This window comes from Ixodes scapularis, unplaced genomic scaffold, assembly GCF_016920785.2.
Source record: "Ixodes scapularis isolate PalLabHiFi unplaced genomic scaffold, ASM1692078v2 PGA_scaffold3__209_contigs__length_174095766, whole genome shotgun sequence".
NCBI lineage: Eukaryota > Metazoa > Arthropoda > Arachnida > Ixodida > Ixodidae > Ixodes > Ixodes scapularis.
In genome coordinates, this window is record NW_024609868.1 from 94,083,245 (window position 1) to 94,100,815 (window position 17,571).

The following is a 17,571-nucleotide window of genomic DNA, read 5'->3' on the forward strand; positions in this document are numbered from 1 at the left end:
TCTCAGCCCTATGTTTTTACAGAAAGGGAGCTATGCGTTTTAATTTTACAAGAAAAAATTCACCTGTGAAATACACCTTTCACGAGAAGTTTAGATTTCTACGTGCAAGCGTCGATTTTTTCGGTCCATTTTAGATCGAGCGCGGTGTCTTGGGTCATGCTATATATGGGCACAGATACGCGTCCCCATTTTTAACATTGGTTTTAATCTCTAATCATTCGAAAAATATGGGCAAACAGCTATCAATGGAGCGAGTGGTTCAATAATTATGTCCGGATCAATGAATGATGAGGTACGCAAAAAGGTAATTTCAAATTGTTTGTTTTTATAAATTTAGGATATGAACACTTAGGGGACGCTTAACATTTGCCTTTGAGAGTTGAAGGGTTCGGTGGCACTGCTCACCCGCAAGAAGGACCAACGGAGCAGATATCGGAAGGAAGCACACCTTTAAGGCCGGTTCTCACATACAGCGAAGCGCTGATGTAGCGCTGCTCACGTGTCGTCAGCTACTTATCGTCTGTCATGAGCAACGGTTTTGACGGTGTGATACAAAGATGATGAACGCTCCCGTCAGCACGCGCTTAACGCGAGGTCAGAGCTATGCTTGTAGCGCTCCGCTGAATGTGTGAACAGGACTTTACTGTCCCCGGCTATTCCGCTGACCAACTGGTCAGGTGCCGAGCTCCGCCTGGCTCACGCCTGTCACCCTATGCGCTCCGTGCTCATGAGTCAAGACTCGCGCTTTTCTTGAGTGCGACACAACGCCGCTACAGACGCACAAAAACTCGCGACACCGTTATGAAGTGGAACGCTATATCGTTGTCGGACCCCGTTTGCAAAGCCTTCTCATACAAACCCGCGTTCGTTCCCAAGCCGTGCAAGCGTGTGTGCGTGGTCTAGTCGGTAGCGTCACGTGTCACGTGACGTCACACGACGTCTCATGTTATCAGTAAAATGTTTTTCCGATACATTTTGCGAAAACATTTTCCGACAAATTTGTCAAGAAGCTTTTCCGCTAAATCTAGAGGAAAAATTTCCCGTCAAATTAGAGGGTGAATAGGGTCGTGACGTCACAACCACGTGTGACGTCACATGTGGATGGGCTCGTTGCATTCGGGATTTTTTGGTCCCACCGGCGCCGACGCCGACGTCAGATGTTTTGCAACACAAGCTCCTGAAGGGTATCGCGTTAATGTAATGAGATACTGCCTTTCTTGCATAGCAGGGACGCCTTCAACTTTGCAAATGTCGAAAATACTAATTTTGATGTTATCGTAGTGCAGAACGGCCAAGATATTCATTGTACTTTTGTTGCTAGCATTGTTAGACACTTTATAAGTTAACAGGTGGCCACCATACTCACACACGTTTAAGTTATTGTATTGGATAAACTATAACAATTATTGCAAAGCCGAGTGCATTACTATATTCGCACAGATCCCCGTCAAATAAATGACAGTGAATAATCTCTTTTTTCACGATGCTGTTACAAATGCTGGCATTTAGCCACTCCCGTCGGAGATAACGCACCGACACATACAGCGATAACGGCAAATACCCTTCGGATTAACATAGGCACTGTTTCATGGCAGGTAAACTGAGATATTTGATGTTGACAGAAGAAAGTTTGAAAGAAATAGGAATGGATCGCTCAAGCTTGCACATGAAACGGTGTGTAATGTTTATAGTACAATGACAATGATTGTTTTCATGACAGGCACGCAATAAAATTCGCCCCTCAACGTTTTAAGTACATATCTTTTAGAAGTTTCCTTCTGTCATTTATCAGAACTCTGTATTAGGTTAGTGTTTCTACATTGTCATATGTTCACGACAATGATAACGCTAGTAAGAAAAGAAAAGAGAAAGATGCGCGAAGAACGAGTGCAAGGGGAGAACGAGAAAAAATTCGAAGCTGACCAGCAAGCGTCGACGGACGGCTACGGTGGCTACTTGAATCCTGGCACGTCCATGTCAGGTCGCCAAGGTACTGGCTCCTGACAAACCCGGTCGCCACGTACGATACAGCCGGCATCGCTTTGAGGCCCCAAGGCGCTAACCCTATGACGTACCTTCTACTACATTGGAGGAATCACCAGTGACTCTCAGATCAGAAGACGATTTTGACTACGTTTTTTGTGTGTGGCGATAACTCTAAATCTACCATTTTTGTGTTGCTAATTTATATTCGAATTTATTTTCTCGCTGAAAATATAGTTCCAATTTTGATTTCCCAGACTGGTTGGCTGGCCTGTTCTCTTTTTGTTCCCGTCAGCCGTGACATACATTGCTGTATTTCGAAAGCTTTTTGGAATACATACATAAGAAAGCCAAACGTTTCTTACAGCTGACAGATAGAGCTCTGGATTAATGCGTTGGCAGTACTTCTGGGGTGTGATTTTTGAGCCCGCAACATCTTTAGTGACATTGAAGAAGTTGTAGTCGGATTGCGTATCCCAACAATTCTTTCCACGTTTCCTGCAATAAAGTTCGCTCATTAGTACAGAGTTAAATATGTTTTGATATAACATCGATGCCTCACACTGTAACTGCGATTTGAAGCTTTTATAGGAATACAAAAAAGTGCACGTTATACGTATAATACTTGTAATATATATATAAAAAATATTACAACTAAAATTAGCAAATAATTCGACAGACACCATACATTAACCAAACTCTGCTCAGTTTTTTTCGTTTTTACGTGTAATATTAGTTACAAAATGTCTCCGAGTAAACGCACGACGGTCTAAGATGTAGGAACATTTTGTTTTTGTTTTGCCGGCTGATACGCAAAGATACACAAGCACGCTAAGTGCACAAGGCCGCTCATTTATGATGCTTATGGTCTTATCAGCTACCGATTTACCGTCATTTTGTTGGCACTTCCGCGTTTCTATAGAAAACATCACTCAACTGGCAGCTATACTTAATGTTCTGAGTGAAATGGGCGATCTCTACTCGCAGGTAATTTTTTAGTTTTTTATCTTATGAATGATGGGGACGGAGGTATGCTTTTTAGTATACACTCTATGGCTTATGTCACCAACGTATAACGGTTAATCAGAACACATATAACTAAATTTTATGCAATATATCAAAGTAAAACTTAAGAACTTTTGTGTTTATAATCCTATGCCTACCTTTTGAACAAGGACGAAACGCATCGCGAAGTATTGAACTTGCACCCTTCCTCCTCATTGTTATCAATACATTACCTCATTTATTCGTTTGATAAAAATGCCCTTAATTTTCCTACCCCCCTGGTTTAGTCCTCAGACTCCCCCTGATAAATTTAACAACCAACATTCATGTCAGCAGCTTCAGAAAAAAGAACATTACGACCCGAGCTTGTCGAGGTTCTTTCACACATACGCTATACGTCTTTAAGGAAAAGCTCCCGTGAGCTACCATTTTGTGCTATGCTGGCGCCACCTAACATTTAAGCCAAGTTGGTGCATGCTAAGGGTTCGTCATTGTGGTGTGCGATTGTGGACCAACCAGGAAAGGCAGCAGCCACGACGATTTATGTGATATGTGCGGCATGGAAAGAGAAAGACGTCGGCTCGGGCCAGGATGCACCATGGGAGAGCGCGAGGGCTGAACCCAATGCTCGACTGCTGGACCTGCTCGGATTTTTTTTTTCATCCTGTCTTTTGCTTCTAGTGGGTAAGCAGTATTCACCGATATCCAGAGACGTCAGCGAGACGTGCACTATGCTGATTGGCGACTTGCTCATTGCGAGCGAATACTGGTTGGTTTAAGTGAGGGTGTGGAATGAGCTCCATGGCGCACTCCTAGATGCGCTTTAAAAATATTTCATGTTTGTTACGGGTGTTGTTATTTTTTTTATTGTTTTATCCGACTTTGCAGTCAGAGGCAGCAACTGTATGTTATATACATAATTTTTCACAGTCTCTCAACGAACAGTGGCGTCTGTTTTGGCAAGGGGTAGTTGGGAACATGGTACGACGAGAAGACAACGTCCTCGGGCTCTAATCTGTGCACTTCACGAAAATGTCGGCGAGAAATCTAGGGACCATAATTGGATGGTGCAAAGGTCAAGTGCGTCGTAGGCCAATCACGGACGTCGGATTTCTTGCCGACTTTTCCACCAAAGTGCCTATATTGGGGCCCCTGGTTGTATTGGATGTGTGTCCCAGCTCGACGTGCGGTCCGTGTCTAAGCCAGGAAGCCACTGCCAACGTGTATAGGAGTTTCTAACGAAAGAGGCTATATCTGACTTTGCTTAGATAAAATCATGCACCCGTGTGCTGACGTATTTTTTTTTTTCGTGAATATTTTGTATGTTACTCCTCAACATGTGTAGGAAGCGTAATAAAGATGTATTTTTTTTTTCAAAAAGAAAACATGTAAAGAGAAAAATAGTTTGAGTGCGTCAGAACAGCGTATTCGATGTGTGAACTTTTCGTTTATGTAATGTTCTGTCATACCTACAACGCAAATTTTAAATATAAAAATTTCATATATTTTTAATTAAATCAATTATGGAAAATATTGATGTACATATGTATAGCAGCATTGTGGATGGTATATATTTTGCGTCCTAAATGCGTAAACATATTTCCTTTGATGTTTCGTCACTACATTTCTGCCCGTTATCCAAAGAAAAAAATATGTTCCTTACTCTTCTTAAGATGAACTTTCGAATAATATATAAATCATTTCATTATCCTAAAAATGCGAATTTTTATGTCACTCCAAGCTTGTTGTAGAGAACACGAGGGAGTTGTAGAGTACACAAGAGACTTGTAGAGTACGCTTCAAGGGGCAACTAAAAAAAAAAGAAGACATCTCCGATTTTTTAAAAATTTATAGTGATAGTTCTCCACCATACAATTGGTTGTGTCCATTAAAAAAAAAAAGAAAAAAAATGTTGCATATTGTTGTATTCTTCAAAGTTACAGCGCTGCAAAGTGCACCTTCCACGCCGGCACTTTTGCCCACTACCAAAAACTGAATTATCTTTTCATTTTCTGTATTTTAGGACTATATATAATTTTGTGCTGTATTCGGGTATTGGGCTCAAGTTTAAGTATTCGACTCGTTAAAACAATGCCCGCGTTGCTCTTCCTTTGCATTTTTTCTAACGAATAGGTCTGTATTGCCCTTTAAAATTACAAGTTCAAGGAGCTTTAATCAAATTTTTTCCAATTGTAATCGCTACTACTACTTTTTTATTTTGCAGAACACAATAGGAAAGTAAGAACAGTGTTGCAAATTATTTGCAAATATTTGTATTTATATTATTATTATTATTATTAGTGCACATGCCCTCAAGCGGCGAAGCATTGTAGAGGGGAGGGGCAAAGCAAACAAAAATAAAACAAACTGACAAAAAAAAAACAAAAAAAAAACAATCGGCAAGAAATTCAAATATCACAAATACACTGCGATTGGTAAAAGCAGTAAGCAATATCTGTTACGAACAAAATAGACAAAATAAAATGACTCATGTTGGCTCATCAAACAGAAATGTAAACAAAGATTGTCGAAAAAGAGAATAATCGGGTATAGTTGCGATATCTGCTGGAAGGTGGTTCCAGTCGTTTGATGTTTACGGGATAAATGAATAAAAAAAAGTGTTTGTTTGGCAACGTGTTCATCCAACTTTATTCAGATGGTCCAGACGGGAAGAGTAGTAGTTAGGCAATGTAAAGAAATGGTCTCGCAGCGACTGATGATGATACACTTTATGATACAGGCAAAGTCGAAAAAACTTTCTGCGCAATGACAAACAGGGTAACAACAAACTGGACTTCATTGATGATATGCTGGCTGTTCGTTTATAATTAAACAGAATGAAACGAACGGCGTTATTTGAACTAATTCGAGTGCTTTATATAGAAAGGCGTGGTTAGGATCCCAAATAGAGGCTTCGTATTCCAATTTTGACCGTACAAGAGTGTTATAAAGAAGTTTTAAGTTAACTGGAGCCGTTCTGAAGTTTCGTCGTAGGTATCCTAACATGCGGTTAGCGTTGGCGATTATTATATTGTCACGAATGAAGGTGACGAGAAGCTGAACATTGAACTGAGAATAAATGTTTAATGGGCGAACTTGTGCCAACCAAAAATAAGTAACGAAAGAGCGTCGAGGCAGCAGAAAAGCAGGCGGCGATACGGCGGCGAAAGAGAGAGCGCGAGCGAGACTGACTCGACAAGGTCGCGAGTAGCTGCTTATCTACCGTGCGTCACTATCTTGAAAGTTCGGCAAAGAAAGTTCGAGCGTCGCGCGCTCGGGGCGATGATGAACTGGCACTTTCGAGAACACGAAAGCAGGAGGAAAGTTACGTCTGGTGCGAGAATGACCGCGAATCCTCTAGAAGTCCGTGACCGAGCGTTTCTTTATCGACCCTGCGGGCGGCAATATCGATATGAGGCTTCCAGGTTAATGTCGACGATATAGTAACACCCAGAGAACGGTATGAGTTGACAAATTCAAGTTTAATGTCGGTTAGTGTATATGCTGAAGGGCGTGCGCCTTGCCGGGAAACGCGCATTAGTTTGCATTTGTTAGGGTTTAGATTCATACGCCATTTTTTCGCACCAAAGTGTAATATTATTTAAATCAGATTACAAAATGCGTTCATCATCATCATCATAAACTTCCCGATAAATTACACAGTCATCCGCGTATAAATGCATGGAGGAAGAAACACAACTTGGTAAATCACTAATGAATATTAGAAAAAGAAGTCGGCCTAAAATCGAACCTCATGGCACGCCCGATACCACATCAGTCAGGGATGAATTAATGCCATTGAGAGTTACATATTGTGAGCGGTTGGTAAGAAAGCATTCCAGCCAGGTTACTAATTAGGATTTAGGTTGATTGGAGAAAGTTCAAGCATTGGTAACTTATGATTAACCTTGTCGAATGCTTTAGAAAAATCGAGAAAAATACAGTCAGCCTGATGGTTTTTGTCCAGTATAGCATGCAAACAATGGGCGAAATGAAGCAGCTGCGTTTCACAAGCAACTCAGCGACGGAAAGCATGTTGAGTAGGGGCGAAAAAGGAATTTGATTCTAGGTAACTAAAAATATGAGAGTACAGTATTGTGCTCCATTATTTTACAGGAAATACTTGTTAGTGAAATGGGTCTATAATTTAATGGAGAATGCTTGTTACCGAACTTATGCAGTGGAACTACCTTCGTGGTTTTCCATTCTATTGGGAGCGTTCCACATTCAAGAGATTGCTGGAAAAGTTTGGCCAAAAAAAAGGATGAGTACATTTTAGTTTGTCTTAGAAATTTTGAGTTAATATTATCGCTTCTACATGACGATGATACTTTCAAAGAATGAATTAACTTTACATATAATTCCAGTAGGCTCCATGGAAATTGGAAACATAGGGCTAAACTCACAACCGTGGAACGTCATAAAACTACAGAAAAACTATTTGAAAAAACGCGATTAAACACTGATGGATATTCTGCCGGAGGGATTAACGCCCCAGACTCATCGCTAGGAGAAATTAAGCCGTTGTAATTCATATTAACAGTCTTCCAGAACGTCTTGGGGTCATTTAAAAGTAGTCTCGGTAAAGTGTTCTGAAAAAAACATTTCTTTGACGTTAGATAAAGCTTGGGAATATTCGACCTCAGCTAAAAAGTATGCTTCCCACCAATCAATCGTGTTACCTAATTTAGCTAAACGAAAAAGTCGCGGTTTTTTACTGGAAATGCGTTTTAGGTTGTTAGTAGACCAAGGTGCTTTAGCATCAGATTAAATACGCCTGACGGGTACATGCGCATCCATCAGTTCGTTCACTTTTAAACAGAATAATCTCCAATTTTCCTGCACGCTTCGTTGATCAAATTCTGGCAGATATATGTCCAGATAGCTGCACAGTTTTTGGTTAATAAGATAAAAATTGGCTTCATTGTAGTCAGAAATAAGCTTTACTTTTTAATATTGATTGGGGAGCAGCTTTGAGATCAAAATTTAACAACGAGTGATCACGTATGCCTGGAAGATACGTAAGGAAGGATAGAAGGTCAGGGTGTGTCGACAGAATTAAATCAAATGCGTTCGCTGTATCATTGGCATACCTTGTTGGTTTCGTAACCAGCTGTGTCAAATTAAAACACGCACACAGATCCAAAAAACTCTTGACTCTGAGTTGAAACAGGTTGAAAAGAAGCAATGAAGTGGGAATATTTGAGCCACCAAGCTTGTTACACTGTTATTCATGATGGTTGTAGGTCCAGCTGGCCAAGGTAAACTTGTGATTTCACTGGTTGACTCTTTCTATAACGTCCGTTAACATAGAAAAAATAATACTTATAAATGGTTATTAAAAAAAAAAAACTAAAAGTAAAAAAAAAAAAAAAATGTGTTAACACGTCGAGCGCTTTAGCTGCCCGTGTTGGCAGGAGGGCGTCATTAGATGTCCGTTTCTGGCCCCTCTTTAAACCAGACTTACGAATTACTCGAAACACTCATATGTATTGCGATAATTCCAACGAGTGAAAAAGAATTCGTCGATTCCGAATGTGGCAAATAGGGAATGCACGAACTGATTGACGCTGCCTCACGGGCGGAGTGTTCTGGGAGGAGAATTTGAAAGCCTTGTGGAGTAAGTCAAACTCCGGCCTTCTGATTGTCTTAGTTTAGGTACGTTGTAGCGAGCTCTTCTCAAAGCAGCAGACATACCTAGGCCTGAATTTATCCGGGCAAACCTGTCAATAATCACGTTGTCGGTGTTGTCAGTGTAGGTTAGGGATGGCGTTCTACCGATGCGGAAGCTATTTTTCACCTTGGATCGTTCGACGTGACAGATCGGAAAGCAAAGCAAAGCCGCCAAGCCTAAAGACCCACATGACCACCCATGAAACCAATTTTAGAGTAACGAGGTTTTAAGGGCATCGGCTGTAACCCTGTCGCCACGTGCACGCAGTTTGCAGCGGGACGTATTATCGCTTTGACTCGCTGGCGGCACCGATGCTAAGCAACACGTTTGTCCCTATACCATCGTCCCCAGGAGCCAACGTCGGCGTCCAAAGCGAAATGACGCGAGTCATAAAGCGACTAACGGCACCGACCTAATCAGCGCTAAATCAGAAAGGCGGCGGTTCATACAGAAAGCAAACTCCACAAGGCGGTGGTGGCCCCTCGTGAACATAAAAAGCAGCGACCGGCATGGACGACAGATCACACGAAATTATCACCTGCTTTTTCCTGCGTGCCCTTTACTTTTCGGAAGAACTGACCTGCCACATACTTAAACTTACTCTGTACGATGCTTCATAGAAAAGCTAATAACGTGTTATTTTTCCTTCTTTCTCTCTCCAGACATGCTTTCGGGAGGTCGCGGAGTCTTGTGATCGTGAGACAACACGCGCGCTGCGGTCATAAGAAAACGAAGCGGTTGCCAATGCCGTGTAGTTGCATCTTGGCAAAACGTATTCAGCCATTGCAACCACTTACAATGTCTGTAGTTCCTTCGTTCATGACTGTATTAGTAAACGGAAAGGTGGATAGAAAAGCAGAGACGCTTTCGCAGTGTGTGAGATCTGGATGTCAATTCTCCAAAGAGAATCGTGCGAAATCCTCCAGTCTGTGCCTTCCATATCTGTAGTCACATTCGGTGTTCACAGATTTTCTAGCACTTTTTAGAATTATTGCAGCACAAGTGAGCTCTTCGCTGAATTCGTCAGCCTGGTATGAAGAGGGACAAAAGACTGACTTCTCAAGTCGGCCTTCTTCCAACGCGGGCAACTTGTGCGCTCGATATCTTTACTCAATATTTTTTTTAATGTTTTTTTTTTATTTTATTAGGCTCAATAATTATAAATATTTTTAATTTTCACGGACGTCTCACTGAAAGTCTGCCAGTGAAGTCTCAGGGTTACCTTGGTGAGCCGGACGTACAACCGTCATGAAGAGCAGCGTAACAAGCTTAGACTTAAACATTCCCACTTCATCACGAATATAAGTATAAATATTCGAATATAATTTACACCGCTGCACTTAATTTTGTACTACTTTCTGTATAAAAAAGAAAAGGTTGTAGTAGCAATTACAATTGTGTTTGTCCCCCCTTTGTGGATATTGTTGAGCTAAAGCTCCTAGAACTAATTAATTTTAAATGGCAAAACATGATTATTCGTTAAATTAATGAAAATGAGAAAGCAACGCAGGCATCGTTTTAATTAGCAGAATACTTTAAATCGAGCCCGTTACCCGAATACAGCACAAAAACTATATATAATAAAATAATAGACGTAATACTAAGAGAATCGTGTCTGTTGCATTGGGCGAAAATGCCGGCGTGGAAGGTAAACTTTGCGGCGCTGTAACATTGAAGGTAACAAAATGATGCCGCATGTTCTGTTATGAATAAACACAAACTTATGATGGTAAACTATCACAATAAACTTCTAAAAAATAGATAATTTTTCTTTTAAATTGCTTCTTGAAGTGTCTGAAGTTTGTTCTTTAGGACAAATTTAGAGCGACATGAAAGTTTAAATGTTTGAGATAAAGCAATGGTTAGAAAGACCGTTTTATTAAGAAAATTATGACATAATTTTAAATATTATAGCTATTTACCGTTCTTAGATAACGCTATGTATTGAAAAAAACTTCAAACGAGATATATTTGCGCACTTTGGACGCAAACTGTATAGTCTTTACAAGGATGTACATATTAAAATAAATAGTCCCCATTTTTTATTATAAGCGTAAATATTTAAAATATTTGTCATTTGTATTTGTGTAGAGATGCCACCAAACATGCCATAAACGAAAACTTCAAAAATTGAATATGACGTCCTGGCGAACATTTTTTTCTCTAGAAATGATGTTTTTTTCGCAAACTTTCCTTGGTAACGTTTCCTACACCATGTCGAAGAATAATATATAAAAAAAGATAGCAAAAAAAAAAAAGAAACACACAAAAAAAACGTCCGAACTTGCGTTTGTGATCTTATCTGAACAGAGCAGTCTATATATGACAGCGCCTGTGAGAATACGAAGAAATACTAGCCTTAAAATAAATTCCATTTCTTTTTCACTGCAATTGGAAAACGTAAAGGGCGGTTGATGCTTAAAGCCCATGATATGTCCTGGTGTGTTCTTGCAGGCTTCAGCACCTGGATGACCGTTGAAGAGCGGAGGATTGCCATCATGCGTGTTCCCAAGCCTGCATAAACAATTACACTTAACACAAAACCATAATGTTTTCAACAAAATATGGTAAGTGTGCAGGCGAGCTGGGGAAGGTTTATCATGATGAATTATAGCGGAGAACGGTATAACTGAGATGTTGCCTTGCCCCTTTTCTTTCTGTGCCATCAACTGCTTATTGTTTGTTCCTATCTTTCTACAATCTAAAGTATAATTATTCATGTTTTCAACGATCGAAATCATTTCAAGTGTAGAGAATAAAAAAAAAGTGTGTTGAAAGTATTGCAAAATAATTCGCGCTACGTTAGCATGTTAAAAAAAAGCTTTCGTACAAAATCGAGATACCTATTAGTAAAGCAACGTCACACTTCTAATACAATTTTGACTTTTTTGTCATTTTAAACTTATTGAAAGCAGAAAAAAATATACCAAAGTGGGTATACAATTTTTAAAAGCACTATGAATAACGTTTCGCGTATCACTTTCAAGCGTTTTTGGAATAGGTTTACCTACTTCAAATGAGGTCTGCACTTTGTTTCACCTTATGTCAGAGCGCAGTCGGTTATAAGGGCTGATGAGGCCGATAAAACGGCACATAAAGCGCAAGGTCATGGTTTTCATATTATTTATGGTCTTGCTTTTATCGAATAAGCCAATCAAGCACAGCGATTGTGCCAACGTCTTGCACCTTTAGTATATCTGTCTTTGATTTTAAGGCTTTGACGGCGCTCTTTTGATAAAACGATGTAGTGTGTTCAGTTAGAGTAAATTTTGTTAAATAACAACATACAGAAATAAAAGGACCGAAATGCAGACACCCAGATGATAGTACACTGTAATTAAATATTTCGATTTAAGTAACGTATTTAAATTTTTATGTAAATACTGTCTGCCACTAACGCCGATATATTGCGACGTGCTTGGCCGAGAGGAAACGTTTCTCCATACTTCTAGAAGATTCGCGTTTACGCTTATCCCGAGTGTAGTAAATAAGGAATCCAACATGGCTTTGGTTAGTCAACCTAGCCCTTGTACGACGGTTGAACATTCTAGAACCAACTGTTGGAGATGTCGAGTGAGACACAATCGCACTCTCGCGCTAGCCAGTTGTTACGCCGACACCTCGTCAATCGCTGTTACCGCCGTCGACGTTCGCTGCAGCTTCATCCAAGCTCGTTCTTTCTGCTGTTTCTTGCACAAGTGCGCCAATTGAACATCTATTATCAGTTTAAGAAATAAACGTTTAATCGGCGAACTTGTGCCAGAAACAAAACAAATAAAGGAGCGTGGAGAAAGCGGCATCGAGCGTTGACGGCGGCTGCAGCGAGCGAAGAGGTGTCGGCGTGACAGCTGCTTATCGCGATAGTGCGAGAGTCTTTCATTGGGTAAGGTGAAGCTGGGCTCCATATCTACTACTTTGGTATGTCAAACATTCGGTAATAGAATGTTCAAGCGTCGCACATAGGCGAAACTGACCCGGCAAGGTCGCGTTGGCCTCATTATCACTCGAGTGCAAATCTTCTAAAAGTATGGAGAAGTGTTTCTTCTCACCATGCACGCAGCAATAACATCTACATGTAGCTCCCAGTGCTTGGTTTTATTACTTATTAAAAGTATGTATTTGTTTCTTTTGGCCGAATAGGCTCCTCAAGGAAAATGATTTTGCGGCCGGTATTATATATTTATATCAACTGCAAGGACGCCTGGAAATCGTCTCTTTATAAACGTATGCTCCTTGCTCGTATTGAGTTAACAGACTGAACTAGATGGTTGCGCTCCTCTCGATGTTAACGTAATTCTGAAAGTTAGCGGTGGATGGAAATGTAATTATTTAGAATAATTGATAATCCAACATAGAATTAAAAAAAAATGCAATTCCAGATTTACTGAAACTCAGATAATTGCAGATTTGTAATAATAACTAAAAGAAGCTATTAACATTCAATTGAAAGCCAATATGAAAGAAGTAAAAATAAAATAAAAATTGGGAATTGAATTCAGGACTTCCAAATACATGAGCACTAGAAGAGGATAGTGATATACAATGGGCTAAATATATTTGTTCGTATATGCACAAACCTCATATTTTCAGAATAACATTCAGACTTTGTGACATGGATTTTTATTGCTAACGCGAAAAGGGCTGCTTAAAATAAAGAAAACAAGCTAAACTTTTTTTAAGGATAACGTGTTTTAGAAGCCCGTTTCATTTTCGAATTGCTTCAGCAAAACTTAAGTGTTTAAAACTTCTATCCTAGCGTTATATGGCTGAAATCGCTGTTTTTGATCTGATATAGTGTATACATGATAGTGTATGAGAATATTTAGGTATATATAAAAGAATTTGTATGTTATTAGTTAAGCGAGAAACACAGCGTAAACCAAAAAATTCGCCGTACACTTTTTTCATTGTCTGAAAGTCAGAAAAGAAGTAAGCAGGGAACACAAGCAATATGAATAACTAAATCATTATATAGATACTTCGTACCAAGAGTAACACGTGAAGACGCGCTGATTAAATGGTTTATAAAGAAAGCGATGTGATACTTACAAATGTCCGATCTCGTGAGCTATTGTTGCGAAGGTAGCGTAAAGTAAAGGTACTTCCACAGCAATACCAACATTTTTGCCACTCACACAAACCCCCGTAGAAAATGCGGAACCTGAAAATACATTTTCCTTTTACAATATACCTACTAAAAGCTATTTCATGTTTCAAAAAAAAAAAAAAAAAAAAAAAGCTCTCAAGTGAGGAACGTTAAGTGTTCCAAGTTGAACAAATTACGCAACGCATAGTTTCGATGAACCATCGGGTTCAGTATGAGCCTGAGTAGCCCGTCCTAAAGTTTAACGTGCATGTCAAACCAATGTTAATAGATCAGTGAATTGGCAAACGTCTTAGAGCACCTGGCGTCATTTCGTGGCGCGCCCGCTCGGTACCTCTCACAACGTTATCAGCCCGCCTCATTGGCAAAAGTAACAGAATTGGTAAAGCGTTGGGCGCTCATTGCCTGGGCTCACGTCTCGGCTCACGTCATATTTCATTTGCACTGGAAGATAATCGCACATACACTGTACCAAAAACAATGGTCGCATGAATAGCAACGCACGACCCCCCCCCCCCCCTAATGACTAAAGCCGTTGGCTGCCCCAGAGGTGTATATATATACAGTGCGAATTCAGGGAACCAATATGCACAATGACTACTCATGAATGAATAATATTACAAATAGATTACTGTTTTCGGACGAAAGTCCGTTGATAAGAATGTTTTAAAGCGGTCAAAGGCATGCACCTCCAAGCAGAATTGTAAGTTGTAACATGGTAATCTTATGTGAAAGTCGATCAAACAAACCCCCCTCCGGCAACTACAAAAAAAAAAAAAAAGAATACAAAAAAAAGTGTTAATGGGTGAGCGCTGATGGGTCCGTTTTCTGGCCTCCTAGACGTGAGCCCAGAAAGTTCAGAATACACGAGCCCGGCTTGTTTTCTGCTGAAAGTCGAGAAAAAAACAAGAACTCTTGTCCTCGTTGCTGTTAGCGATGGGTGGCTTTCTTTATCCGGGATTACTCTGTGTACAAATTTAGAGAAATGAAGTGCGAGCGCGTGGATAGCTTTGATCGGTACTCATTGTGCGTGAGAGCTTGAGTTCCTGTACCTATGAAAAGTCGTGGGGCGTTACGATGGCGACGATGAGCGCTGCAATACTTTCGCGTGAAGCTCATCTGTTCCTGCAGGACTAGGCAAAATCAGCATCGCAGGTTCTCACGTTGTAATTTTCTTCGTGGTTCTTTCTGGAGGAAGATCAAGGTAAGAATGCTAGAGGCAGAGGTAACTTGAAGTGGGCCAGTAGGTTTTCTTCATTGCTTCTAGGAGCTAGAGAATTCAAAAACAAGGTAGCGTACCCCGAACTCAAATCCGCTGGACTGCGCGACAGACTGGCGTCCTCCAACTAAAGTGCTCTTGCACTAAATTTATAATTGCCGGGTATATATTCATATACCAATTTACGGACGGGGGATCAGGCTATCTTGACCTTCCCTTTTAAACTCTGCTTGTGCAACCTTTAAAAAGGCACTAAGCCTGGTCACAATGCCCGAAGGAACATCCAGGATGTAATCATGCAGTGCGGCCGTTAGGTGTCTAGGTTTTGTAGTGTTTAACAGGCAGGGCGCTTAGTGTTTACACTCAGTACACAACTGGGTACTTCCCTAAACGTCTTATGCTACGTATATTTTAAGTTATCGCTTTCTCTCAATCACGTCGATCCTCTGTCGAACATTTGAACGTTTTCTTATCCGCGCTGTTTTAACCTTTCTGAAAGAGAATGACATACTCTCGCCGTCCCAGCATGGTTTCCAGCCAAATCGCAGCTGCGAAACTGCCACTGCCACGATTACGCATTCCATCAGTGACAGCATCGGCGGCCGCGTCCCTGCTGATTTGATTCAACTAGACCGCAATGATCGGTTTGAAACGCTTGATCACACCATCCTGATCTGAAAAGCCGCTCAGGTTAGTGTCCGAGGCTTGTTACTACTTTGGTTGACCCGATTTATAGTGTGTCGTACCCAACGCCTTCTTTACCCCAAGCAGCACACATGTTCCTCCTGATATTGTCACGAATGACAATTGATGAGGCAATGATAACTGAAGAAACTAAAGGTTTATCGGGGCTAACTTGTGCCCAAAACAAAAAGGGAAAAGAAGAAAACAGCAGAGCGCCGCGGGCGTCGATGTCGGCGAAACCGCAGGATCGAGCAGGGGCGAGACTGACTGCGGCTAGCCACGCGGAGCCCCTTTTGTACACGCGTGGGCTAATCGAACAATCGGCGTAAAAGGTTCGAGCATAGAACATTCTAACCTCGAACGTGCAGCAGAGTTCTCGAATTTACCGGAACAGTAAATCGGAAGAATAAATAAAAGACGCGACGCGCCCAGGAATCGAACCCTGGCTCTTCGCGTGGGAGGCAAGCACGATAACCGTAAGGCCACGGCCGCTTTTTTTTTCTTTATTTCCGGTTTTTGACAAAAACAAAACAGAGCACTGTAAAATGATAGAAACTATGTTGGCCCTACAGCGGCCAACATGGCAAGGTTAAAATGAACTCAAATGCGTCACACTTTCCAGCACAAGTAGCCAGTCAGGTACACAACTTTGAGACTTCCACACCTCTAGAATTTGCAGCATCATTTCGCAAAAGTACTCGTGAACCTGTTTTGCGCCAATTTCTGCATGGCGCACGGCCATGCGTGACTTCCAAATGCTATGAAGCCCCACAAGAAAAACAAGATCGAACGGTACGTTATCGTCGTTTTCAGTGGCTAGGTACCGAATGCCATGTGGGTCCTAAGGTAAATCCTTCTTCAACGTACGTTGGAGAATGTCCCAAAAGAAAACACCGTCCCAGCACTCTAGAAACACGTGCTCTACCGTCTCCGGTTTCCTGCACAAAAGACAATTTACCCCCCATGCAACAAACAAACCCTTCTCCTCCAACCATGTCTTAACCGGCAGCACTCCGGTATGCAGTTTAAAGAAAAAAGATTTCACACACGGAGGCACTGCCATTCTCTTCACGCGCTGAAGCACGTTTTGACCTGGGCCCGCACTATACAGTGATCGGTATAAGGGAACAGGGAGAGCAACATCAACAAGATCCATCTACAATCTTTTCCGCGGCACTTCACTTAAATACTCCATAGAAAAACGAGTGCTCAAAAACTGTGTTGCTTGAGCAACCTCTCGCCAGTAACCACGGATTCCTCCGGCGGGGGGACACGCAGAAGAAACAACGAAATGTGGCAAAGCTTTGCCTAAGCGCAGCTGACACATAGTACAAAGGAAACCATCCTTCACATCACGAACAAAAATAAATCGGTTTACCACTTGCCTCAGGAATAAGTGCGCTAATGACAAGCACCCGGATCGGACACGCCGAAAAAGATTCGTTCGGCTAGTCCGCTCCCAGGTCGATCCCCAAATGAAGACGGCAAAAACTCAATGTAATTTCTGTACGTTGACGCGCGAGCAGTGTAACACTTGAAGTACATACCACAATTTGCTGACAAAAAACAAATTGCACACCGTGGCACGTGCAAACATTGACAAATCTCTGCCGTTCCATCTCTCGGCTTTGTCGCGCAGCTCTACAGTCTGACTTCTCCAGTAAAGCTCACTATCCCGATAATTTTCTAAAGGTACACCTAGTTATTTTGAAGGCGTTGTTTACCCACTTCATGTTTTCAAATGCACTGGGCGCCGAGTCCCATTCGCCATACTAGAGGCCAAGACATTTCTGCCAGTTTACCGAACTACCACTATATTTGCAGAAAAGTTTAATAGATTTCACTGACTGGCTTATGCTGCCTTTACCTACACAAAAAATGGCAATGTCGTCAGCATATGAC

General features: G+C 41.2%; 1 protein-coding gene across 1 annotated transcript in view; it reads right to left on the reverse strand.

Moving 5' to 3' along the window:
* Positions 1-17,571, reverse strand: part of LOC115313149 (venom metalloproteinase antarease-like TtrivMP_A) — an 84,905-nt gene that overhangs the window by 2,042 nt on the left and 65,292 nt on the right. Inside the window, exons 10-12 of the mRNA XM_029972067.2 lie at positions 13,712-13,823; positions 11,021-11,176; positions 2,349-2,481 (exon numbers count right to left, since the gene is read on the reverse strand). Coding sequence (XP_029827927.2) covers positions 2,349-2,481; positions 11,021-11,176; positions 13,712-13,823 — 401 coding nt within the window. The remainder of the gene's footprint in view (positions 1-2,348; positions 2,482-11,020; positions 11,177-13,711; positions 13,824-17,571) is intronic.